At 46.3% G+C, this 20,978-nt stretch overlaps 1 protein-coding gene across 1 annotated transcript in view; it reads right to left on the reverse strand.

Annotated features, from left to right (window-relative positions):
• SCAPER (S-phase cyclin A associated protein in the ER) overlaps positions 1–20,978 on the reverse strand; it is a 156,715-nt gene that overhangs the window by 14,560 nt on the left and 121,177 nt on the right. Inside the window, exons 27-29 of the mRNA XM_063142209.1 lie at positions 15,952–16,107; positions 9,424–9,661; positions 5,483–5,632 (exon numbers count right to left, since the gene is read on the reverse strand). Coding sequence (XP_062998279.1) covers positions 5,483–5,632; positions 9,424–9,661; positions 15,952–16,107 — 544 coding nt within the window. The remainder of the gene's footprint in view (positions 1–5,482; positions 5,633–9,423; positions 9,662–15,951; positions 16,108–20,978) is intronic.

Here is a 20,978-nt window from a genome sequence, read left to right on the forward strand (position 1 = left end):
CGAAGGCTCTTCCAAAGGCGTCCTGCTCTCTGAGTTCTTGTGCGAATGCCATGGGAAAGAGCAGGAGGGCTGCAGCGGCGATCGGGGTGAACGGTTTTCTGGCATGAACATATCGGTGATCATCCCGCGTGGTCACACCGCCTAGTTAGACACAGGCCGATGCTGTACAAGAGCACGCAGGGTTTTCGGTGGCCTCTTGTGCTTTCACAGATGAAGCAGATCCCGCATTTTCTATCCATGGGCAATTCTCCCCTCCCACCCACATCCTCTCTTCCAATCTAGTGTGGATGTGGATGAGACGGGAGCCCTCTCTCGTACCTTCTCTTCTGTGCGGCAGAGGGAGGAGGCTGTGCTTCTGGCCCTCTCCATGCATTTTGTCTGCCTATGGAGGGAACTCTTGAACCGGGCTGAGGCCGTCGTTTGAACGCACCCCATGATGAGATGTACTGAACCAGTGCAAATGTTTCAAAATACATTGTCCGCCGTGTAGGCTTCACTCCTTCATAGTAAGCTTGGTTTGGAAAGGTTTTAAGTGGGGAAAGGCTACGTGTGATTGGGGAAGAGAGACCGCTGTGTCTATTCATCCTGCCAAATGCTCATGCCTGTCCTGCCCATTGGGCATGCTGGTCATCGACGTACATACATAATTTATATATACAACCTATGCCTGTGAAATCCAATGTGTACGGACCTGAACTGTTTGGTTATTTTCTGGGTTTTCTGTAGGCCTGATGTAAATCCCCCCCTCCCCCGGTCATCTGGTGGGATTGGAGATGGGAGATGGAGACCAGGTGGGCAGGGCAGGAACCATCCCACTCCTGCCACCGTATTGTGAGACTTGATTTTTTTTTTAAAGGAATATAGCAATGAAGAGAATATGCACATCCATCTACTACTTTTCTCATACTTACATAACGGTCAGGTGGAACGGGCCTCCACAGGAGACAGGTCTGGGAGCGGAGGAGCAAAATGGCACCAGGTCCCAGCCAGGGACATGGAGAAGGCCTCGATGTCTCACCCACCCCTCTGAAGAAGCCAAGATGAATGGCTACTAATGGCGGCAACTAGGGAAGGGGAGCAGCCAAGTGATCTTAGTCAGGTCGATGGAGGAGGTGTCCACTGGTGATTGGGGGGTGGAGGAGGAGGAGGCCTCAGCTGTGGAACGACCTGCTGCTTGAAATGCATCTGCTGACTTCTTTGAATGTTTACTGAACATTCTGATTCCATCGCACTTGGTGATGAAACCCAAATGTTCAATTTCAATTCTACATTGATGCCGTTAAATTCAATGGAAGACTTCAGAACACTTACTGCTACTGAATACTTACTCGTATTTTAACTGAAAGATTACTGCAGTAGTAATGATTTTATTGTTTAGCTATAAGATACAACAAAAACAGAACAGACATTCAGAACTGACCAACAAATTTAGCTCACAACTTCCTGGCCATTGGCACAAATAAGGAAACATGCAAGGGAACGTAATTTAAGAACATAAGAACATCAGAAGCGCCCTGAGGCTGGATCAGACCGAGGGTCCATCTAGTCCAGCACTCCGTTCACACAGTGGCCCACCAGCCGTCGGCCAGGGACCAACAAAGCAGGACATGGTGCAACAGCACCCTCCCACCCATGTTCCCCTGCACACAGGCTTACTGCCTCAAATACTGGAGTTAGCACACAACCATCTGCGCTAGTAGCCCTGGATAGCCTTCTCCTCCAGGAATTGATCCAACCCCCTTTTAAAGCCATCCAAATGGGTGGCCATCACTACATCCTGTGGTAGTGAGTTCCATAATGTAACTATGCGCTGTGTGAAGAATTTTCATGGTCGAACAGCAGAAAACACACAAATCGACAAGGTGTAACAAATTTCTTCCTGAGCATAAACCCAAGACAGAGATTTCTCATGTGGATCCTTATATATTACATTTCTTATAAACCCTTATAAAGAGGACATTGGGTAACATAATGGACAATATCTTTAGTAATAAGAAAGATCACTGTATGCCAATCAACATTTTAAGTGTAGAGGAAAGCAGTTAAAACCTTTTTTCTCAAACCATTAATTCTACGCCAGCCTGTATCAAATATATGATTTAGAACGATAACATTTCTGCATTGTATTTCTAGAGCCAAAGGTTTGTCAGACTGAGAAAAAAGACTAAAAAACCAAAGCTGATGTTATATGCATAAGTCCAGTGTACTCAGATTTCGTTTTGGGCACTGTGGGACAAATAAACAGTACCAATCATCTTAGCGCCCTGTCATGGAAGATCATGGGCCCAAGTATTTCAATATGCAAAGATTTGCCAAATTAAAAATATTCACTTGCATCAATGAATATGCAAAAGGTTTCTGTCTTCCTCTTTTTTAAAATTCCCAGTACAGACATGGGGAGAAAGGCCCAACTCATCTGTCATTCATGTTAATTTAATTATCAGGCCACATTCAATTATCCAATATAAAATGCAAATAAGCCAACAGTTGACAACACATACTAATTATACCCATTAATTAGATCGGATACCGAGGAGGAAACCAAAAGTGTCACAAGACGCAAGGAGTTTGTTAATTAGCAGCAACGTTTTTAATTAGAAACTGTAATCCTAGAGTAAGCCCCTCATTGGCTTACTCAAAGGCAGGGGCATTATTTTTATTATACCGCGTTCCCTCGTACGCCCACCCGTGGTGTCATGGGGCCTGTTAAGCCAACAGAGCTAAGGGTGGCGAATAAAGACGACAAAGCGTGGGGATCCTGCCACACTTGCAGGCGGCGGTGGTGGTGCGCAGTCTGTGATGGTGCGCCGACCACGGCCACCCGGGGCGTGTGTGGAGAAAGGAGGCTGAGGCAGATCGTTGCGCAGTGGAGGCTGGTGGCTCTGATGTCAGTGGGGTGGCGAATGCTTTGCACCTTGGATAGTGCCTTCAGCGTTTTGACTCGTTCTGACTGAACGCTGAAACAGATTCACCGACCCATCAACATTGGAATCACCAGCCTCCGCTGCTGCTCAAAAATAGCTATGAGTTGCCTCCATAGCACAGGAGTGCTGCACTATGTAAATGAAGGCAGCGATGAAAGAAAGACCCCCCCGCCCTCCCGGTGGTACATAAGGGATGGGCCGCAGGCAGCTCAGCAAGGGAGCCCCTGCTCTGCAGGTGGAAGCTCTCAGGCCCCAATCCCTGGCGTCTCCAGGCAGGGAGAGCCACGTCCGCTGAGTACAGAACAAGGGAGGCCAACAGACAGACCTCTGCTGTTGCTATCATTATTGGTGTCTGTAGCAGCTATGGAGCACCAAAGGGCACAAATGTAGCTTGTTTGCAAGTTACATTTGGCCCTTTTGGAACTGCAAAGTCAATGCAGAGCACCAAAAAGAGTAAATTTAGCTCGGAAACCAGCGGAATTTAGCCCCTGTAATGCTATAGAACACTTTGCTGCCGAATTTTGGAAGCAAATCATTGATGTTGATGCTTCTTTTGGGGCTTAGAGGGGCACCTCACAGACTGTGCAGCACCCAAGGGAGTGTGGCCTGGGGGGGGGGGAGAAACGGCTCCTGGACCTCCTGAAGTTGCCTCCCCCTGGCACATACCATCCTGGGCTGAGCTAGATGGACCCATGGTCCGACCTGGTACAAGTCAGCTTCATAGGCTCCTACAGTGGACACCACCACCTGCAGCCCAATTGGCAAGTGAACCAGTCTGAGGACAAGTCTTAGGATCCCCTGTAACCGCTGCAGAGGAGCTCTGGACCATATACATGAACGCACTGGCGGAGATTTGGCGAAGGGACCAATTCGTATTTGTTTCTCATCCTTACGCCAATGAGAAGAGAAGGTTGAGGGGAGACATGATAGCACTCTTCAAATACTTAAAAGGTTGTCACACAGAGGAGGGCCAGGATCTCTTCTCGATCCTCCCAGAGTGCAGGACACGGAATAACGGGCTCAAGAGACAGGAAGCCAGATTCCAGCTGGACATCAGGGAAAACTTCCTGTCTGTTAGAGCAGTACGACAATGGAACCAGTGACCTAGGGAGGTTGTGGGCTCTCCCACACTAGAGGCCTTCAAGAGGCAGCTGGACAAGCATCTGTCAGGGATGCTTTAGGGTGGATTCCTGCATTGAGCAGGGGATTGGACTTGATGGCCTTGTAGGCCCCTTCCAACTCTGCTATTCTATGATCTCCAGGTATCATGGAAAAGGGACCTGCCATCCAGTCACTGGATCTGCTGAGTTTCATAAATAGAGCTAGGAAGCACCTACAGACAGCACGGAGCCTCAGCTCCCAGTGCGGTGCAGGCAAAAAAACACCACAACTCTAGCCTGGAACACCTCGAGCTGAAACACAGGCTGAGGCTTTGCCTCTTGGCTGCACTCACTCAGGCCATCTGCCAGGATGGCACGAAGCCTGCTCACAGGTTGGCCGGACCTTTGCCTCAGAGCACAAGCGCCAGCAGTGACGGACGCAGAATGGACACATCTCAGGAATCTCCGCTGTTTCTGGCAAACTCACACTGCCCAGCCCTTTCTAATGAGGCACATCTGTCTCTAAATCTGTGCCAGAAAAAAAGAGAATGAAAATGGCTGACCTGTCACAGGAATGGAAGGGAACGTTTTTTTTGGCACTTCTCTATGCCAACCAGGCCAGTTGCATCTGCAGTGGGAATCTAAAGAACGCCCGTGTCCCTCTTGGGAACTCAAGATGAACGCATGAACAACGTCTAACCCGAAGAGCATCTGAACGCCGCCGCAGAGGCTCAGTGGGAGTTCTGGACCTCTGCTTCACTGGAGTCAGATTCTGCTTCACGGCCCAAATGTTGCTTCTACCCATGCTCTGATAAGCCCCAAGCTCCTGCTGGAGTCAGCATCATGGGGGACGGCAGCCAAAGAGTGTATTTAATTTGTTACATTTATATGCTGTCCTTTCCTGCAAGGAGCCAAAGCCGGTGTCTATAATCCTGTTGCTCTCCCTTTTATCCTCACAACAACAACCCTGTGAGGTACATTAGTCTGGGGGTCAGTGATTGACCCAAAGTCACCCAGTGTGGGACTTGAACCGAGGTCTCCCCAATCCAACACTCTAACCCAGTGGTCTTCAACAGGTCCAGAGCCAAGACCCACCTCAGACTCCCCACCTGCACCAGGAGACCCATCCTCACTATTTCACCATGGCCCAACATGGTGGAAACAGTTTTGCCACAACCCATCCGGACTGATCTCACGAGCCACCTTTGGGTCGCAACTGACCGGTTGAAGACCACTGCTCTAACCACTACACCACATTGGTTCTCCAGTGCACCACTACAGCTGTCTACTAATCTTCTTGGTACAAATGTACACCGTTTGGGGGAAAAATCTAACAACTGGATTCTGACAATGTTTATTGGAGCATGAATGGTCAATTTTCATAGGGCTTCTTCCCAAGTAAGTGTATTTTCACAAGAGCGCTCGGAAAAAGAGGCCTGAACGGGTGGCTGTCCTTACCTGATTATCCAGGTGGTTTACAGTGAAATAGCCAACACACACAATGGCTTCATGCAGTAGTGCTTCACAGGTATGCTGGGAACAATGCCACAACAAAGAGCTGATAATGTGCCGGAATGCAAGGGACAACCCTTCAGCGCCCACAACAGACTGAAAGAACAAAAAGAGAGAGAGGGAGAGGCATCATTGTGCCATTTGCAGATACCCAATGAGACATGCTGCTACAAGTCACATGACCTCCCACTGGGGCACCGTCCTGTACCCGTTGACTTCAACAGAATCCATGTATCCAAAAATCACAATATGAACACAGGGCTTAAGCCAGAATTTGTAACCTGCTCAAAATGCCTAGATTAGATAAACCACTGTGTGGCTGGGCTATCTTTGTAGGGCTATCTTTTCACTGTATGTCTTATCTTTTCAGGATTCCTTTATATGCACTGTAAATAAAGAATGATTTTTAATTGTAAAACGTCAAAGACGAGCTAGAAATCTGTTAGCATGGAAAGTTCAATTTAAAATCAGACCAATATCATAATGCATATTCCAAGAAAGCTTACTTCTAATATCAGTTTTCAGTAAAAAGTAAAATATAAACAAATCATTTTTAATTTTAGCAACAGTGTGAAATATACACTTAATTAAGCGTGCTGAACAACAGTAAAGCTAGAGCTATATGCCAACAGTGAGCCCAAGCTCATCCCAAAGAAACACAATGATGAGGGGAATGCGGAAGGCCCTCAAGGGAAGGAGGGAATAACCTTTTCTCCTCCCCCCACCCCGAATATTTTTATTTATTTATTTAAGGATTTTTATGCCGCCATTCAGCCAAAAAAGGCTCTCACGGCGGCTTACAAAAGTATTTCTTGAATACTACAAAGTGGGTTTATCCCATGGACTGGATGGGCGTAGATTCAGGTCTGACAAAAGAAAGTAGTTCTTCACACTGAAGGTAATTCATTTATGCAAAACGCCGTCACAGGACATGGTGGCTGCCATGGGCTGACCCAGATTTAAACTAGGGAATTCGCTCCCACAAGACGTAGTGATGGCCACCAATTTGGATGGCTTTAAGAGGGAGCTAGATAACTGCATGGAGGAGAACGGCTACTAGCCTTGATGGCTATGTGAGGCCACCAGGGCTAGAGGAATTTGAGCGGGAGGGTGCCGTGGCGCTCACGTCCTGCTTGTGAGTTTCCCGTGGGCAGCAGCTGTTTGGCCACTGTGTAAACGGAATGCTGGACTAGATGGACCCTTGGTGTGATCCAGCACAGTTCTTGTGCTCTTTTCTCTGATCTCAGATGGGAAAAAACAGGGGCGGAGCTTAGAGGGCAGACCACAACTCCTGGAGGAACCCAAGGAGGCTCCGTGGGCCAGATGTGGAAACTCTGCAAGTCGGATTAAGCCGCTAGCTGGAGGTTCGGCATCCCTGCTGTAAAGTTGCGCACGGATGGCTTCGGAGTTATTAGCGTCACCTGAAGGTGCTTGCTTGCAATTGGAATCGGTTCCAGTGCACATGCCAAGTTGAAGTGCAACTGACCATGCTTCTAAAGCTGGATAATGGCCCAGCCCCTGAGTACAGACACATGTGTAGGGGCCACTGCAGCCTGAATGTTGCTTGATGGATGAGCTCCAGCTAACTCTGTAAACATGCCAGTGCCTCCTTCACCCCTCTGAGAAGTCCGCAGGGGCAGAGAGAGCCACTACCAAGCAGTCTCCTAAATCCCCAAGGGCACGCTCCCCCACCCATGACTCCTTGTCTGGAATTTACGCACAGACACCAACAAGCAAAACTTTTTGAAATAATTTTTTGGCACGATGTAACCAAACGAAGCAAATCCAGGCTAGCTGAAGGGTTTGATATTTGTTGGCCGTGGGAGGAGAAAAACAGGCTTCTACAGGGAAGATTCGGGAGAAGTCCACTTTATCTGCACCGCCCCCAGCCTCTATTTAATAAACATGTCAGCCAGAAAAAGCGACACCAGGTCAAAGGGGAAAAGTGATGCATGAGGAACGAACATCAAAGTCCTCTGCCTTGAATGAAACAACCCCACAGTCCTGTGGGAAAATAACCCTCATGTACCATTTCTTGGCTCCCTGCCTTATAGGTTGCAAAAAATAGGGGGGCTAAATGTATGTGGAAGAGCAAACGCCAGTCCAAAATTCAGCACAAAACTGGAGCCCTCCCTCTGTATCTGTTTTATTGAGAGGTTTCTTCCATGACCCAAATTAATACGCCATGATAATAATTCCAGCTTTCATAGCGTAACATGGAAAGAAGAACCCCGCTGGTCCACACCAAAGGCCTTTCTCACCCGGCATCCTGTTCTGTGCAGTGGCCAACTGGATGCTCCTAGAAAGTCTACAAGCATTCACGGATTCATTCAGGTCACGAGTTGCCCTGTCGCTAAACCGTTGAGGGCAACACACACAGTAGAAACAAACACAACAGAAGCCAATGAAAAACCAAGTAGGCCATGAAGACCACAGAACTAGGCCCGTGTCCAGCCAGGTGCCCCCAAGAATATCAAAGGATAGGTGTGAAGGAAGGAGACCTTGTCTCCTTGCTGGCAATTGACATTCAGAGGAACCTCGCCTTCTCCATCTGGCTCTCGTGCCTAGTTCCCATTGACAGACCTGTTCTCAGTAACCCTAGAACACAACCCCCCCACCCCCGGGAACTTCTCCTACGCAAACCCCTTGAAGCAAATGTACAGACCCTTCCATGCCTTTTACTGGGCCTTGCGCTGAAGTCCGCAGAGGGGGCCCCTGCCCCTGAGTCATTTGCTACCGGGTACTGCGGTGACATCTTCTTGGATCCACTCCTTTTTCTTTCTACAACACATGTTCCCGTCTGCTCCAATCTGAGTGCTCCGTGTTTAACGGTTGCTGATAACCACAGGCCAGGGGGCACCAAAGTTTGTATATAAAACCTTAAAAGTCATTTTTCAAGGAAACTATATATTTCCTCTTTAACCAGTTTTAATGGCAGCTCAGGATCCTGCATTGCTTCTCCCTGACACCTTCCGTCTGTTTAGACTCTCAAGATAAATGGAAAACGTACCTATGAACTTTGGGACTATTTGTACTCATGTGAGTTTTTGCGCTGCCCGTTGTCTCGTGCTCCAGCCTTCGGGCAATAATTGCCTGCCTGAACTTAACCAAACCCCTCTAAAGAAAAGCAGAGGAAAGTCCAACGGCTGCTGGTTTTAAAGAAACATTGAGGCTTTTAAAAACTCTAAAATGATGTCAATATAACAGCCCACGACCTGCACAATATAATAGGTGCGTTCAGCTCAACTGATGATCTTTTAAAAATCAGCTTGGCCGATTATGAGAAAAGAGATATTCCTGCAGCCCCAGATGTTGCTTCTGACTGGCCCTCACACACCACGACCTGCAGGAGCAGCTTTTCACGGGCGTAAATATCTGGAAGGAAAGCGACGGCAGGGCGGGGGTGTTAGGAAAGCCCCCACCAACAATTCACGCCAGTATAAGCACACACATAACAAGCTACGTTCTAATTTTCCACCAGCATGTGGGGCGGTTCAGACAGAACGCCAAACGTTGGGTGGGCATTACGTGCGTGAGCAATCCGCACCCTTGGGCTCATGTGCCACCCGCCCTCTCCCAGGATCAAATTCTCCTCCATGAGTTTCTCTAATTCCCCTTTAAAGCCATCCCACTTGGTGGCCATCGCTACATGTTGTTTCTAACTTAATTAACTGAGGGCACAACCCAACCCTGTGCACGTTTAGACAGAAAAATGCTGGCTGGGGAATGCTGGTGATGGTAGTCTTTTTATTTCTGTCTAAACATGCACGGGGTTGTCCCTTAAGGTTGTGAACTGCTTGCTCATGTAATGCCAAGCCCTGGTTTGGTGTTGTCTGAAACACCCCTCTGTGTGTGTGTGTGTGTGTGTGTGCAGTGGGGAATGTTACCTGGAATGCCGGCAGATCAAGAACAGCAAAACTATTGAAGAAGCGCAAACTCTGAAGAGCCACTTGGACGGTATTCTCAGCGTAACTCTCTTTCGGGCTAGCCGTGCTCAGGTCCGCAATGGTGCCATGGAAAAGGATGCAGTACAACATGTGCAACACCCCCACCAGGTCCGTAGCCTGGAGAGCCGCTGCCAGCCCCGTGGGATCCTGACGGGCGTCGTCAAATATGCTCCAGGACCTGTCAAAGAAAGCAACACGAGAACATCTGGTGAGGAAACCATGTGAGCTTTTTTTATTTCTTTCTCAGGATAATCTATATTCTAAGGTGCGTAACATTTTGCATGGTGTGGAGAATGTGGAGAGAGACATTTTTCTCCCTCTCTCGTAATACTAGAGCCCAGAGTCATCCTATGAAGTTGAGTGGTGGGAGATTCAGGGCAGATCAAAGGAAGGACTTCTTCACACAGCTCATGTGCACCACTTGTGGGGGAACATGGATGCTGTTGCACTCGTGCCGGCTTGTGGGTTTCCCATGGGCAGCTCATCCTTTTAAATCAGTAGCGACTGGGCTGTTGTAGAATAAAATATGGCACAGAGCAGCTTTTTAAAATCCGTTTCTATGTGCCGAAATGCTCGCTTCTGAGCCTATCATTAGCTGCCTTGTGCACTGCACTTTTAGCAGAAAGGGAGGCTAAGTACCTAAGAAGAGCCAGGCTGGATCAGACGAAGGGTCCATCCTGCCCAGCATTCAGAGGCCAATGCGGGCGTTCCCAGAGAAGGGTCTTTTTTCCAAAGGAGAAAGGGGGCTTTGCAAAGCGAGGCACTAGCTGCTCTCTGTTGCAGGCAGCCCAAGATTTTGATATGACCATATTTACCATTTACAGGCCTCCAGGTCGTTCACATGATCACTTGGCAAAGCAAAAAAAGAAAAGGAAAAAAAACCCCTGCTGCTTTCTGGGCAGCTGCCTTTGCGTGAGTCAGTGCAGGGCAGCTTGACAACTCAGGAACATCGCAATGTTTAACCTTTCCTTTGCTCGCTCTAACAGCGCTTTGCTCAGTATACTACATTGGGAACTGGGCAACTAGAAACCCAGTGATGGCAAGTCCAATTTCTTCTAAATGCCAGCCATGGCCAGGAGCATTTATCCTGCCAAGCAGAGGATACTTCTTACAGGGAGTACTTCAAGTTGCTTTTATTATTACTAGGAGAAACATATAGACAAATATAAAGGATTCCAACAACAGAGCTATTTGCAGTCTTAGGGTCGTATCCAATGTCAATCCTATTTAGAGCGGACCCACTGAAATGAACGTGGCTTAGATCAGGGATGAACATTGGCTACGGCCGTTCTTTTTAAAAGCCATTCCAATGTTTAGGATTCGGCATCGAGTCCTCTGCTTATTTACTGGCTGCTTGACATTTATCCTAGCATGATTAGGGAATATTAAAATCAACAATGAGTCCACGCCTGTAGTTTTCAGATGCAACAACTCTTGTTTCTAGAAGGAGGAGGGCTCACGGCCCAGTGGCAGGAGGGCCCCTGCTATGCAGGCGGAAGGCCCTAGGTTCCATCTCCAGGTAGGGCAAGGAAAGACCCTGGTCTGAAGCCCTGCAGAGCTTCTACTGGCAAGCACTCTATGAGCAAGCTAGATGGACCAAGGGCCTGGTGGCCTATAAGGCAGATGTGCAAATGTAGCAGGGAAGCGGACTACACAGGACGCTCTATTGGTCTTAATTCTACCACCCTGCAGAGACAAGCCAGTTAGAATCTCATTCAGCCGCAGGACCGTCAGCAAGTGTGAGTTGTTGTCAATTGGCGTTCACTACATCCGCTTCCATTAGAGTGATACCAGCGAGAGGTCAGCCGCCAGCAGAGACATACACTTCAGACAAATGTCTCTACGTTTATTGTACAGGTTCCAAAACGGCCCCCGCGTTTGTTTAACGCCGCCTGCATTTAATAACCCCTTGGGAGGCAGAGGAAGCCTCTAGAATTCTTGTCGCAAGCCAAATGGCGAACCCCAGTTCCTAAGACTACAGGTCCTGAATTCTTGTTCAAATGATTGGCCTGAGAGCCCAGCCGGCGAGCGAATCAGAACGAGGCAAAAGACAGGTTTCATTTCATAAACTAAATAGATGCGATGAATTGTGTGCATGGCACCGTTTGTGGATAATCTGCTTTGGGCTGCTGGAGCAGACAACTAATTCCCTGATCCCAACCCTGTAACTCCACTCTAGTTAGGAAAAACTAGCTATAGGGTCCTGTGAATAGGAGTATTTGAAGCTGCCCTCAAGTGGGGCAGGAGTGAACAGGATCAGTCCCCTTGGCGTGGGAGGCCGCTGGGAGCCCTGTATTTATATATTATATTATTTAAGTTAAGTAGTATTTATTCCCATATAGGAGTAGGATATAAATATAATCAATAAATATCGGGGGGCGGGGAGAAGAAGAAAAGCAAAAGCTTCCAACCTTATTAGAGAATTTTGCAAAGCTGTGGGTAGCAGTGCAAAGAGCAGGCAAGAAGGTGTAGGTGGGCAGTATGGATACAGTGAAGGAAGAACAAGAAAATCTTAGCAAACCTCAGTGCTAAAAGGTTTCTTCCAACTTCTGAGCCATCATTAGAAACGTCCTACATGCTTTCAACCTCTTTCCTTCCACAATGAGGACTACAAACTTTTTTTAAAAATAAAAAAAAATGGAATACCGAATTCTTTGTCTGTCTTTCTCTCTCTTTTTACTTAAACAACGCAAAGGTTAGGGGGGAAATGGACATAAATCCAGGCCTATGAGAAAAACAAAACATAAAATGCTGCCTCACTAATACACTTTTCTAGCTTAGATGTCAAAGGCTAACTGAGGGGACCCAAACATTCTGGGAGAGTGGGCGCATTTGGAATCTTGAGAAAGTGTTGTGGGTGCTGTTACAAAATGGCTGCCAGCACTTTGCCTGGCCTGGCTTCCTGGTTGTTGTTGTTGTTGTTGTTGTTGTTATTATTAAGGTGGGACTGGGGACCCCGGGGCTGAACAATAGGGGGTGAGATATCTAGGGCAGGGAAGCAAACCTGGCAGTCGCTGGGCCACACAGAACCTTTCGCCATCCGAATTAAGGCGGCCATCTGAATTAAGGCGCCATCTGAATTAAGGCGCCATCTGAATTAATCCACCATCTGAATTAAGGCGGCTGGTAGAAGGAAGAAGAATGCCACAGTGCTTGACGTGCTGAATCCCTGTGGATTTCGGAGGGATTTAGCCTCCCTCTGGATTGCGCGCAATACTAATAGTAGTCGAACCAGGCACTCCACTTATCTTCCTAACGTGTACCACAGACAGCTAATTTCAGAAAGACCATTGAAACAGGTCCAAAAAGCCTTTTTCCCCTTTTCAGCGAACAGGCGGACTTTCCTGCTGCGATGCTAAATTCACAATATGGTGCAGCTGATGTGCAGCATATGAACGTGGCGCGCACATTTCCTTTGTGGGGGGCGTCCCACGTGGGCTGTGGGGGGCGGGAGAGCGCAGGCAAAAGAAAACGGGAGCCGAGGGGCACCTTTAGGCCCCCTCCCCTCCCCACAAAGCCTCCCCTTCTCGCCTGCAGTCCTCAGCTTTTGCTGAATGTGCCGTCCGTTGGCAGCAGAGAGCAGAACAGCCAGTACTCAAGTAAGCTGCTTCTATTTTATTTGCCACCCAGCAGCCAAAACAGGCATTATCTTAATTGCTGCAATAAAATACAATACAAAGCAACCCAATGTCCCTTGGCTTCCTTTTGACCTGACCTTTTCTTTTCTCTTTTGCACACACAAAAAATTCCTAGCATATTCCAAGGATACACAGCCAGACCATTCAACCTCTAGGTTAATTGGCTACTGTCAAGGAGTCAACACGTGGCTACTTTCTTTTCAAAATAATACACAGCAAGTGGGGGGGGGGAAGGAGAGACAGGACAACTGCGTTCACTCTTAAATCAGGTAGGCAGCCACACAGATGTTTTGTGCGATTGGTCGGGAGATTCTATTTTGCACCATGACGCTGTTCCACCAAAGGGTCTGCTCCCGTTAGCCTGTTTTATAACCATTGGTGCAAAATTCGTATATGTCTTGATGTGAAGCTTGCAAATGCTTTTGGAATGCTTCCCGGTAACTTCAGTGATCTTTGGATTGGGCCCAAGAAATGCTACAGCCTGTAACACTTGTGTCTGTTATACAGTTTAACGTCTTCATTCAGGGCTCAAAAGACACCGCTACCTTTGGACTTTGCATGTGCTCATGGTTTTTAAAAACAGGTCTCCCTTTTCAAGTGCAGTATGACAAGCAGCTCCATGCTGGGAAATATACGGGTGGAAGCTATTGGCAAATCACACGAAGAAGATTAACTGCTCCCTCCTACACCCCTCCACAAAGAGGAAGCAAACTTTCTGCTTCGTCTCAGATGTCTGGAGTAAAAAGGAATCAATGGCCTGGCTGGTCAAGGTTCTTGATTTTTGTAAATGTTTGGGGTTCTTTTGGTAACAAAAAGTTAAAATTAAAAACACAAATACTGAACAGAGAAAGGTCACCTCATCATGAACAACTTTATCACCCCAGCTATTGGCCTTGATAATTTCCAAATAGACTTTCCGAATAGAATTTCTCTAATAAAATAATAAAAATTGGAATAAAAAATATTTTACACGGTATGATAAAGTTCTGACTTAAACTAAAAAGTGCTGTTACCTGTTAATTTCCCTAAAATCACTACTCTGATGTTTTTCCCATTTCTTTCACCCAGAGTTTTCTTTAAACCACCTGAATCTGGTAGCCTGATAGCCAATACTACAAGCTGCTTCTAGAGAATCCAGAGCTGACAATCTAATCACAGAAAATGTTAGAAAAGTGAACTTTTCTCTTTAGGATACAGCACAGGGCTTTGATTGTCTTTAACCTCCCCCCTGCCCATTTATTATTAACTAATACCGGAAAAAAGCACCTTGAAAGGCTAGATCAATTCTATATAGTTAAATCAATTTTAAGACCCTGCCAATAAAAGAAAAAAGCAGCCATATTTCATTATAAACACATACATATCATCCAGTTATGGATTCCTTTATTTCAATAGCAAAACGTTTATGGTACTAAAAGACTCTTAGAATTTATGTGGCTAGTTTAGCTTGGATGTCCTTTGCTGCATCTAATGGTAGAATCACCATTTTTAAAGGTTGTCATGGGAGTACAACTCATACACCTTCGTCTGAATCTAAATTGCTACTGGCTGTCCCTAGATAGCATCTCTTGTTAATATAATATATATTTTTATATGATACCTGCTTTCTCCTTTTCATTCACTTTCAAGCAAATCCTTAACAGTTCAAACCTATACATGTCTATTCAGAAGTAAGCTCCACTGAATTCAATGGGAATTTCTCTCAGGTTCAGTGTGAATAGGATTGCAGCCTAAATTTCATATGCATCAAAAGGCAGCCATACCAGCTTCTGGGTTGGATTAGCCTTGCATTACTAGGCAAACGCTTCGGTGAATTCCAGTTTGTGAACAGTATGTTTGGTCCCAGAATTAGCTAATATGCAGAATTTTTGGTCCCAGAATTAGCTCATACCCAATTGTTAAGGCCTGGAGAGTGGAAGGCTTCCTTGAATCAGGAAACTGGATCCAAAAGATAGCAGAAAGTTTCTTGCGCTCATGGAAGGGTCATTTTTGACTTGGTGGAAGAGCGGAGTGTGAGAGGAGAGCCCTCCCACCCCCCGCAAAACCCATAGCTGTACCTCTGCCGGTGCAAAAGCTCTTATGTAAGGCTTTGCATGCGCTCATTCTCAAGACCGTTTAATGACTGTAAGCTGTTTTTTTCCTTCTGCACCGTAATTCAACCCATGATACACTGCAGCAATGCGTTGCAACAAAATCTTCCGCCGGCTCTTGTGCAAAAATTCCTGGAAGAGACTTCTAACGCAGCTGGAGCCAAGCCAATGCCCAGTTGAATAAAATCTGAGTTCTACACAGGTTAAAATAACATCCCCAAAAGGACGTATTGTGAGGAATGCTGCTTGCATCTGGGATGGCGTTCCTTCACCCTGGCAGCAAGGCAAGAAGAACAGTCTACTTTCATGGGAAATAAAACATCCACTCCTTTCACCCATGCATTGGAGATATTCTTTCCATGGATAAAGTTTCATTGAGACATGTTGACTTGTTTGCCCCACATGTGGGGAGCTGCCCCACCAAAGCGGTGCTGCCCTCCAGTGCCATCTTCACTGGGGGCCAAGATTGCTTTTGTGTTTTGGAGCTCAGACCACCACCTCTGCCTTGTACTTAGCTTCTTGGGTGAGTTAATCTCTTTTAACCTCACCAGCTTGGGTTCCAGAAAAGGAGTGCTCTGCGACCAGCCATGCCCACTATGGCAGCTATTTTATGAATGGGCAAGGTGCCCCTTGGCAGCCATTTTGTGAGAGAAGCCAAGACACTCTCTCAAAATTCCAAATGTGCCCATTGACTCAAAAAGGTTGGGGACCCCGGGTAACGGCGAAAGAGTTCCACTTACTTGCTATTGACCGCAAAACACAGCTGGCACATTCCATGCAATACTGCCGTGGCATTCTGCAAGAAAGTGGCTATTTTGGGGTTTTCATCAATTGGGCCTTGGATGGAGAGGAAACAGCAACCCAGCTTTTCAATTAATCCAATATTCACCACGTAGCTAGCAAAGGAAAGGGGAGAGAAAAAATGCATTAATGCCAGTCATGTTGGCCCTTCTAGTGACTAATACAGTGCTATTCATATGTATCAACATCAACTAAATATTGCCAACTTAAAATCATTTAGACTAGTACAAAAACTAGCCATTATCAAGTGTGATTGGGCTTGTTCTTCTTTTATACAGACTTTAATGTAATTTCACAATGAATGAAGACTCTTGTTTTATGTCTGAATAAAACAGCTGGTCCACAGCCAGCAATTCATAACCACCTTTATATTTCTGCCACAGTTTAGTGCAGCCTTCCTCAACCTGGGGCGCTCCAGATGTGCTGGACTACAACTCCCAGAATGCCCCAGCCAGCTCGTTTAGCACAAGAAAAATCAAGTGGTACACATGAGTAGAAGGATGAAACTATCCAGACAGAATCTGATTACAACATAATCCTCCCAAAGTCTAACATGTCCACTCTCTTTGAAGGGTTTGGAGCCAGCAACAAGTGAGGAACGTCTTTGCTGGTCGACAACTTTTCCCTTTTATTAGTCTGTAAGCAGAGATTTCAAGCCAGCGCTTCGGCTGTGTCTAGTCAGTTGGAACTTTATTTTGACTAAAATGGAGGTTCCGAATTCGTGTGTGCGTGCGTGCGTGCGTGTAACCTAACCATTTCCCTTTAATCCCACCAGGCAGCATTGTCCCTTCTCCTATTGATCCAGATATAATTTCTACAAATCATTCTCTTGATCTGGACCACATCCTAGTAGGCAGAGCCAGTCAGAGGTCTGACAGGTGAAGTCTTTTTGCATCAAAAACTGTGGCGGAATTAGAGAGAGAGAGAGAGAGAGAGAGAGAGAGAGAGAGAGAGAGAGAGAGAGAGAGAGAGAGAAATGTATGTACAGATAAATAACAATGGCAAAAAGTGTGTAGATCTCTGCTATCTGTTCTACTTCCCCATTTCACAGTACTGAGGTAGCTTTGGCTGAGAGTCCATGACCGGCCCAAAGGCACCCAATGAGTTTCATGGCCAAGTGGGGATTAGAACCCAGACCTCCCGACCCAGTCCAACACTCTTAACACTACACCACCCTGGCTTTCTGCCAATGCCCTTGGGCCTCTGCATTCGATAGCCCTAGTTCTGTGTGTGAGTGCAAAGTTACGCTGAGGGTGCAAATTCCCTCCACCCCCACAACAAATAACATCACAGAGCGACTAGGAGGAGAATGGCCGCTGCTGATCATTTGAACCTGCCTGTTTGAGATGCTTTCTACTTGTCCTATTACCTTGCCACGGTGCCTTTCATTCCTCTGTTAGAATCAGATCCTTTAAAACGGCTCAGGAGAAAGGCCCTGCTCTGATCCTCGGGCATCACCTGAGCTCGTGCGTGTGTGTGTGTGTGGGGGGGCATGCCTGCGCTCGGCCTAGTCAGTGTCAGGTGTCGCCGGGGTAAAAATATCAATAAAAGCAGACCTCCCAATTGGAGAATGCGGCAGCCTGAAATTTCACACTCTTTGTAAAAACCTGTTTGGAAAGGGAGCGTGGATAGGCAGAAACGACGAACGATCCCTCCCTGGGATCCAGAGTAGCCGCTGGTTTTGCCTTCTTCCTGCACACTTACAGTTCAGTTTAAACAAATCAGTGTGCAGCCGCTGGGAAAATAGCAAATTCCATTTAAGGCATAATTAGGAAAGGAACTGAAAATAAAACTGCCAAGATCACACACACCCCTTTTACAGATCTAGCGCGCAACTCAAGTTAGAATACGTCAGCAAAAAAAGAATATTGTAGGGTTGGGGAAAGTGCAGAAAAGGGCAACTAAAATGATCAAATGAGCAGGTCCCCTACAAGGGAAGGTCACAACAACTGGGATTGTTTAGCTTAGAAAAGAGGCAAAGTCTCTGCAGGGATTCAGGTGGGGATTTCTTCCTCGCCCTACCTGGGGACGCTGCCGCGGTTCAAACCCAGGACCTTCTGCAGTCAAAGCTGGGGCTCTACCACCGAGATGCAGCCCCTCCTAGATTAAGTATACAGCAGTGGGATAATGGCTTTAATTATATTTCTAATGAGGCCAATTTCTATGTTGTTTTGCCTATTTTCTTGGCAGGCTTGGCTTGCTTCTGTTACCCATTCCGATCCTCAAGGCTGGGGTGGAAGTAGATGAATGACAACGAAGTTTCCAGGGTGCCTGAGTGATTCAGGGTGCTGAGCATAAAAACAACCCAGTCCTGGTATTGATTGGGCCAATTCTGAGAAGCACAAATTCGATAAATGTGGCATTCAGATGTCAGAGAGGCAACTGCATTCTCTCCAAACGTTTTGTGCAATCAGCTTTGCTAACTGTGAACCTATCATCGAATCTAATTTAATCATCTGTAAAGAGAGAAATACTTCATGGAACACAAATTCTCACATCTAAGGTGACATATAAAAACCGAACACCCTTCAGTGCCCTGATCCGAAATGAAGGAAGTCACCATCATAATTTTAATGGTGTAATTTAAAATTCAATATAGCGTTTTAGGGTTTTCTATTTTAATGTGTGGCTAGAAATGCTCTTAAGACATAACAGAGTTAGAAATTTAATAAATAAAGTGGCACAATGAACAATGAGACACTTTAAAGTATAGAAAACGTCAAGTGCCTCTTCCTTATTTTTAAATGCGCAAAACCACACTATCTAACTTTCTATGATGAGAGTTATGATTCCTGGTTTCTTGGCACAAGGGTCATCTTTATTTCCCTGAAATGAGGTTCTCTATCATTCTGCACAAGTTACTGGCTCAGTTCACCCGTCACACCAAGCCATGATTTGAACGGCCCCCATGCTTTAGAACTTAAAGCGTTGCCTGAGCTTCCAAAACAAATCAGGCAAACTCTGGTTTACAGCTGCCCGTCTGGTTTTGTTTTCCATCTGCTTAGTCTCTCCATCTCTAGCAGGGCAGCGCCTTCCAGGAGTACAGCAAAAGCCATCGCCAGGGACCGCTCCTTCAGACATCATGTCAAGCCATGGTTTGCAAACCCATTTGAAGCTAGAACTTCTGATTCTGGTTTGCTGACCAATCAAACACACTAAGGGATCAATCCTATGGCACCTAGACAGGGTCTCTGGCGGGGGGGGGCACAGGCCTCCCCAGCCTCCTTCCCTCCCCCCTCCAAACTGCCCCAGAGCTGGAGGAGAGAGAAGCGAAAAGTCGCCTCCGCTGTCCGGAGCTTACGATCATCTTGACAGGACTGTGCCCTAAACCAGACTGGTTAATTCAGACTTGTTAACTCAGGCACATTGAACTGTAGCTAGCCATGATATAATGTGATGTCTGAAGTTGGCTTTTCGTAAAGGCTGCATGATGGGTGTATTATGGAGAGTTCTTAAGCAACAGCAACTACTGCCCAAGGAAGTCTATATTAGAAGAGCACGACAATAAAAATCATAAAATGCACACATATCAATCCAGAAAATAGTGAGGAAGAAGCAAAAGTGCTAATTTAAATGAAAATGGCGCAGCACGCAAGGAAGGATGGATAAAAGTATGGAAATATAAGGAGCTGTGCACCCAAGTGTGACTCCTTCCATCTAGAAATTAATGTATCAGGTACGGAATTTCAAGTGTGCCTAGTGCAGGAGGTCAGTGCAAAAGGGAGGCCAGGGGTCAGTGCAAGGGGCAGAGAGGGTTTGAAGAGATGGCAAGAAGTAATTTATTAAGAGAAGAGGGAGATCTCCTTGAAAAATTAAATGTCTCCTTTATCTCATCTTTCAGAAAAGAGGGTGGGAGACAGATGATGGGTGGGAAGGAAAGATAGTTAGATCCAGCGTAGCGGAAACGCAGCCTATGGAGAAAGGAGACAGACAAAAGGACAGGGATATAGGACAGGGATATAGGGAATAGCACTATTCCCCAATACAGCTGTGAAGTGACTGATGTTAAATGGAAGCATATGTACGTTATTTAAATAACAACGTAAAAGAATAATTTGTAAAGCTACAATTGCAGGGTTAACAATGACCTTTCAGCAGCAACCATTCAGTCCTCTAGTTACACCAACGACCCACCTAGCTCAGTATCACATACACTGGCTGGCAGCGACTCTCTAGGGCTTCAGACAGGCGCCATTGCCAGCTCTACCTGAAGTTGCCGTGGATTGAACCCGGGACCTTCGCCTCTCCTAGACGGAGCCAGGGCCCTTGCCGTTGGGCCTTCTGACATCCTGTGGTTATTATCAGGCAGATGCCCTCATCTCTTGTTGAAATCATTGATAAAAGGAACAGCTTGTTGTGGGAGCCACATAATACATTAAAGGGGCTGTTTACATAGTTGCATATCAGAGGGTAATCTCAGCAAGCCAGGAAGATCACTAGAGAAGTGACCCAATTTATCAAATAAGGAATTGACTTTTGCTCATCATTAAAAGATGAATACCTGTAGATAATAACAAATTGGCACGGAAGGAAGGGAGGCAGTTGTGTGCAACACATTCTTATTAGGACTAATCACATTGACGTTATTCAATGACTTTGAAGAAAGAACATGTGCCATAGGGCAGAATAACTCCGCTAGACAAGGAGGTCACAAGCAAAGTGAATGCTTATGAGTAATTTAAATCCCAGGAGAAACCAGAGTGTCATTTTCCTAATTCTGGAGGTTTTTCTACACATGTTTTTGACTTTATAAAACAATAGTGGTAAAGCCCCAACTTCCTCCTAGATTGATTTGGAAGAGGAATTTTGCTTATGGCTATGGTTCAGTTAAGGACTTTGAGCACAGACAAGGAAAGCAACACGCTTAATTCGAGAAGACCATCCACAGTTGCATTTTTTTATGCTCCTTGGTATAATATCAAAGAAGCTGCGGCTAACGTTTCATGAGAAAGGGACCATTCATATA

The sequence above is a fragment of the Elgaria multicarinata genome, chromosome 16, assembly GCF_023053635.1.
Source record: "Elgaria multicarinata webbii isolate HBS135686 ecotype San Diego chromosome 16, rElgMul1.1.pri, whole genome shotgun sequence".
NCBI lineage: Eukaryota > Metazoa > Chordata > Lepidosauria > Squamata > Anguidae > Elgaria > Elgaria multicarinata.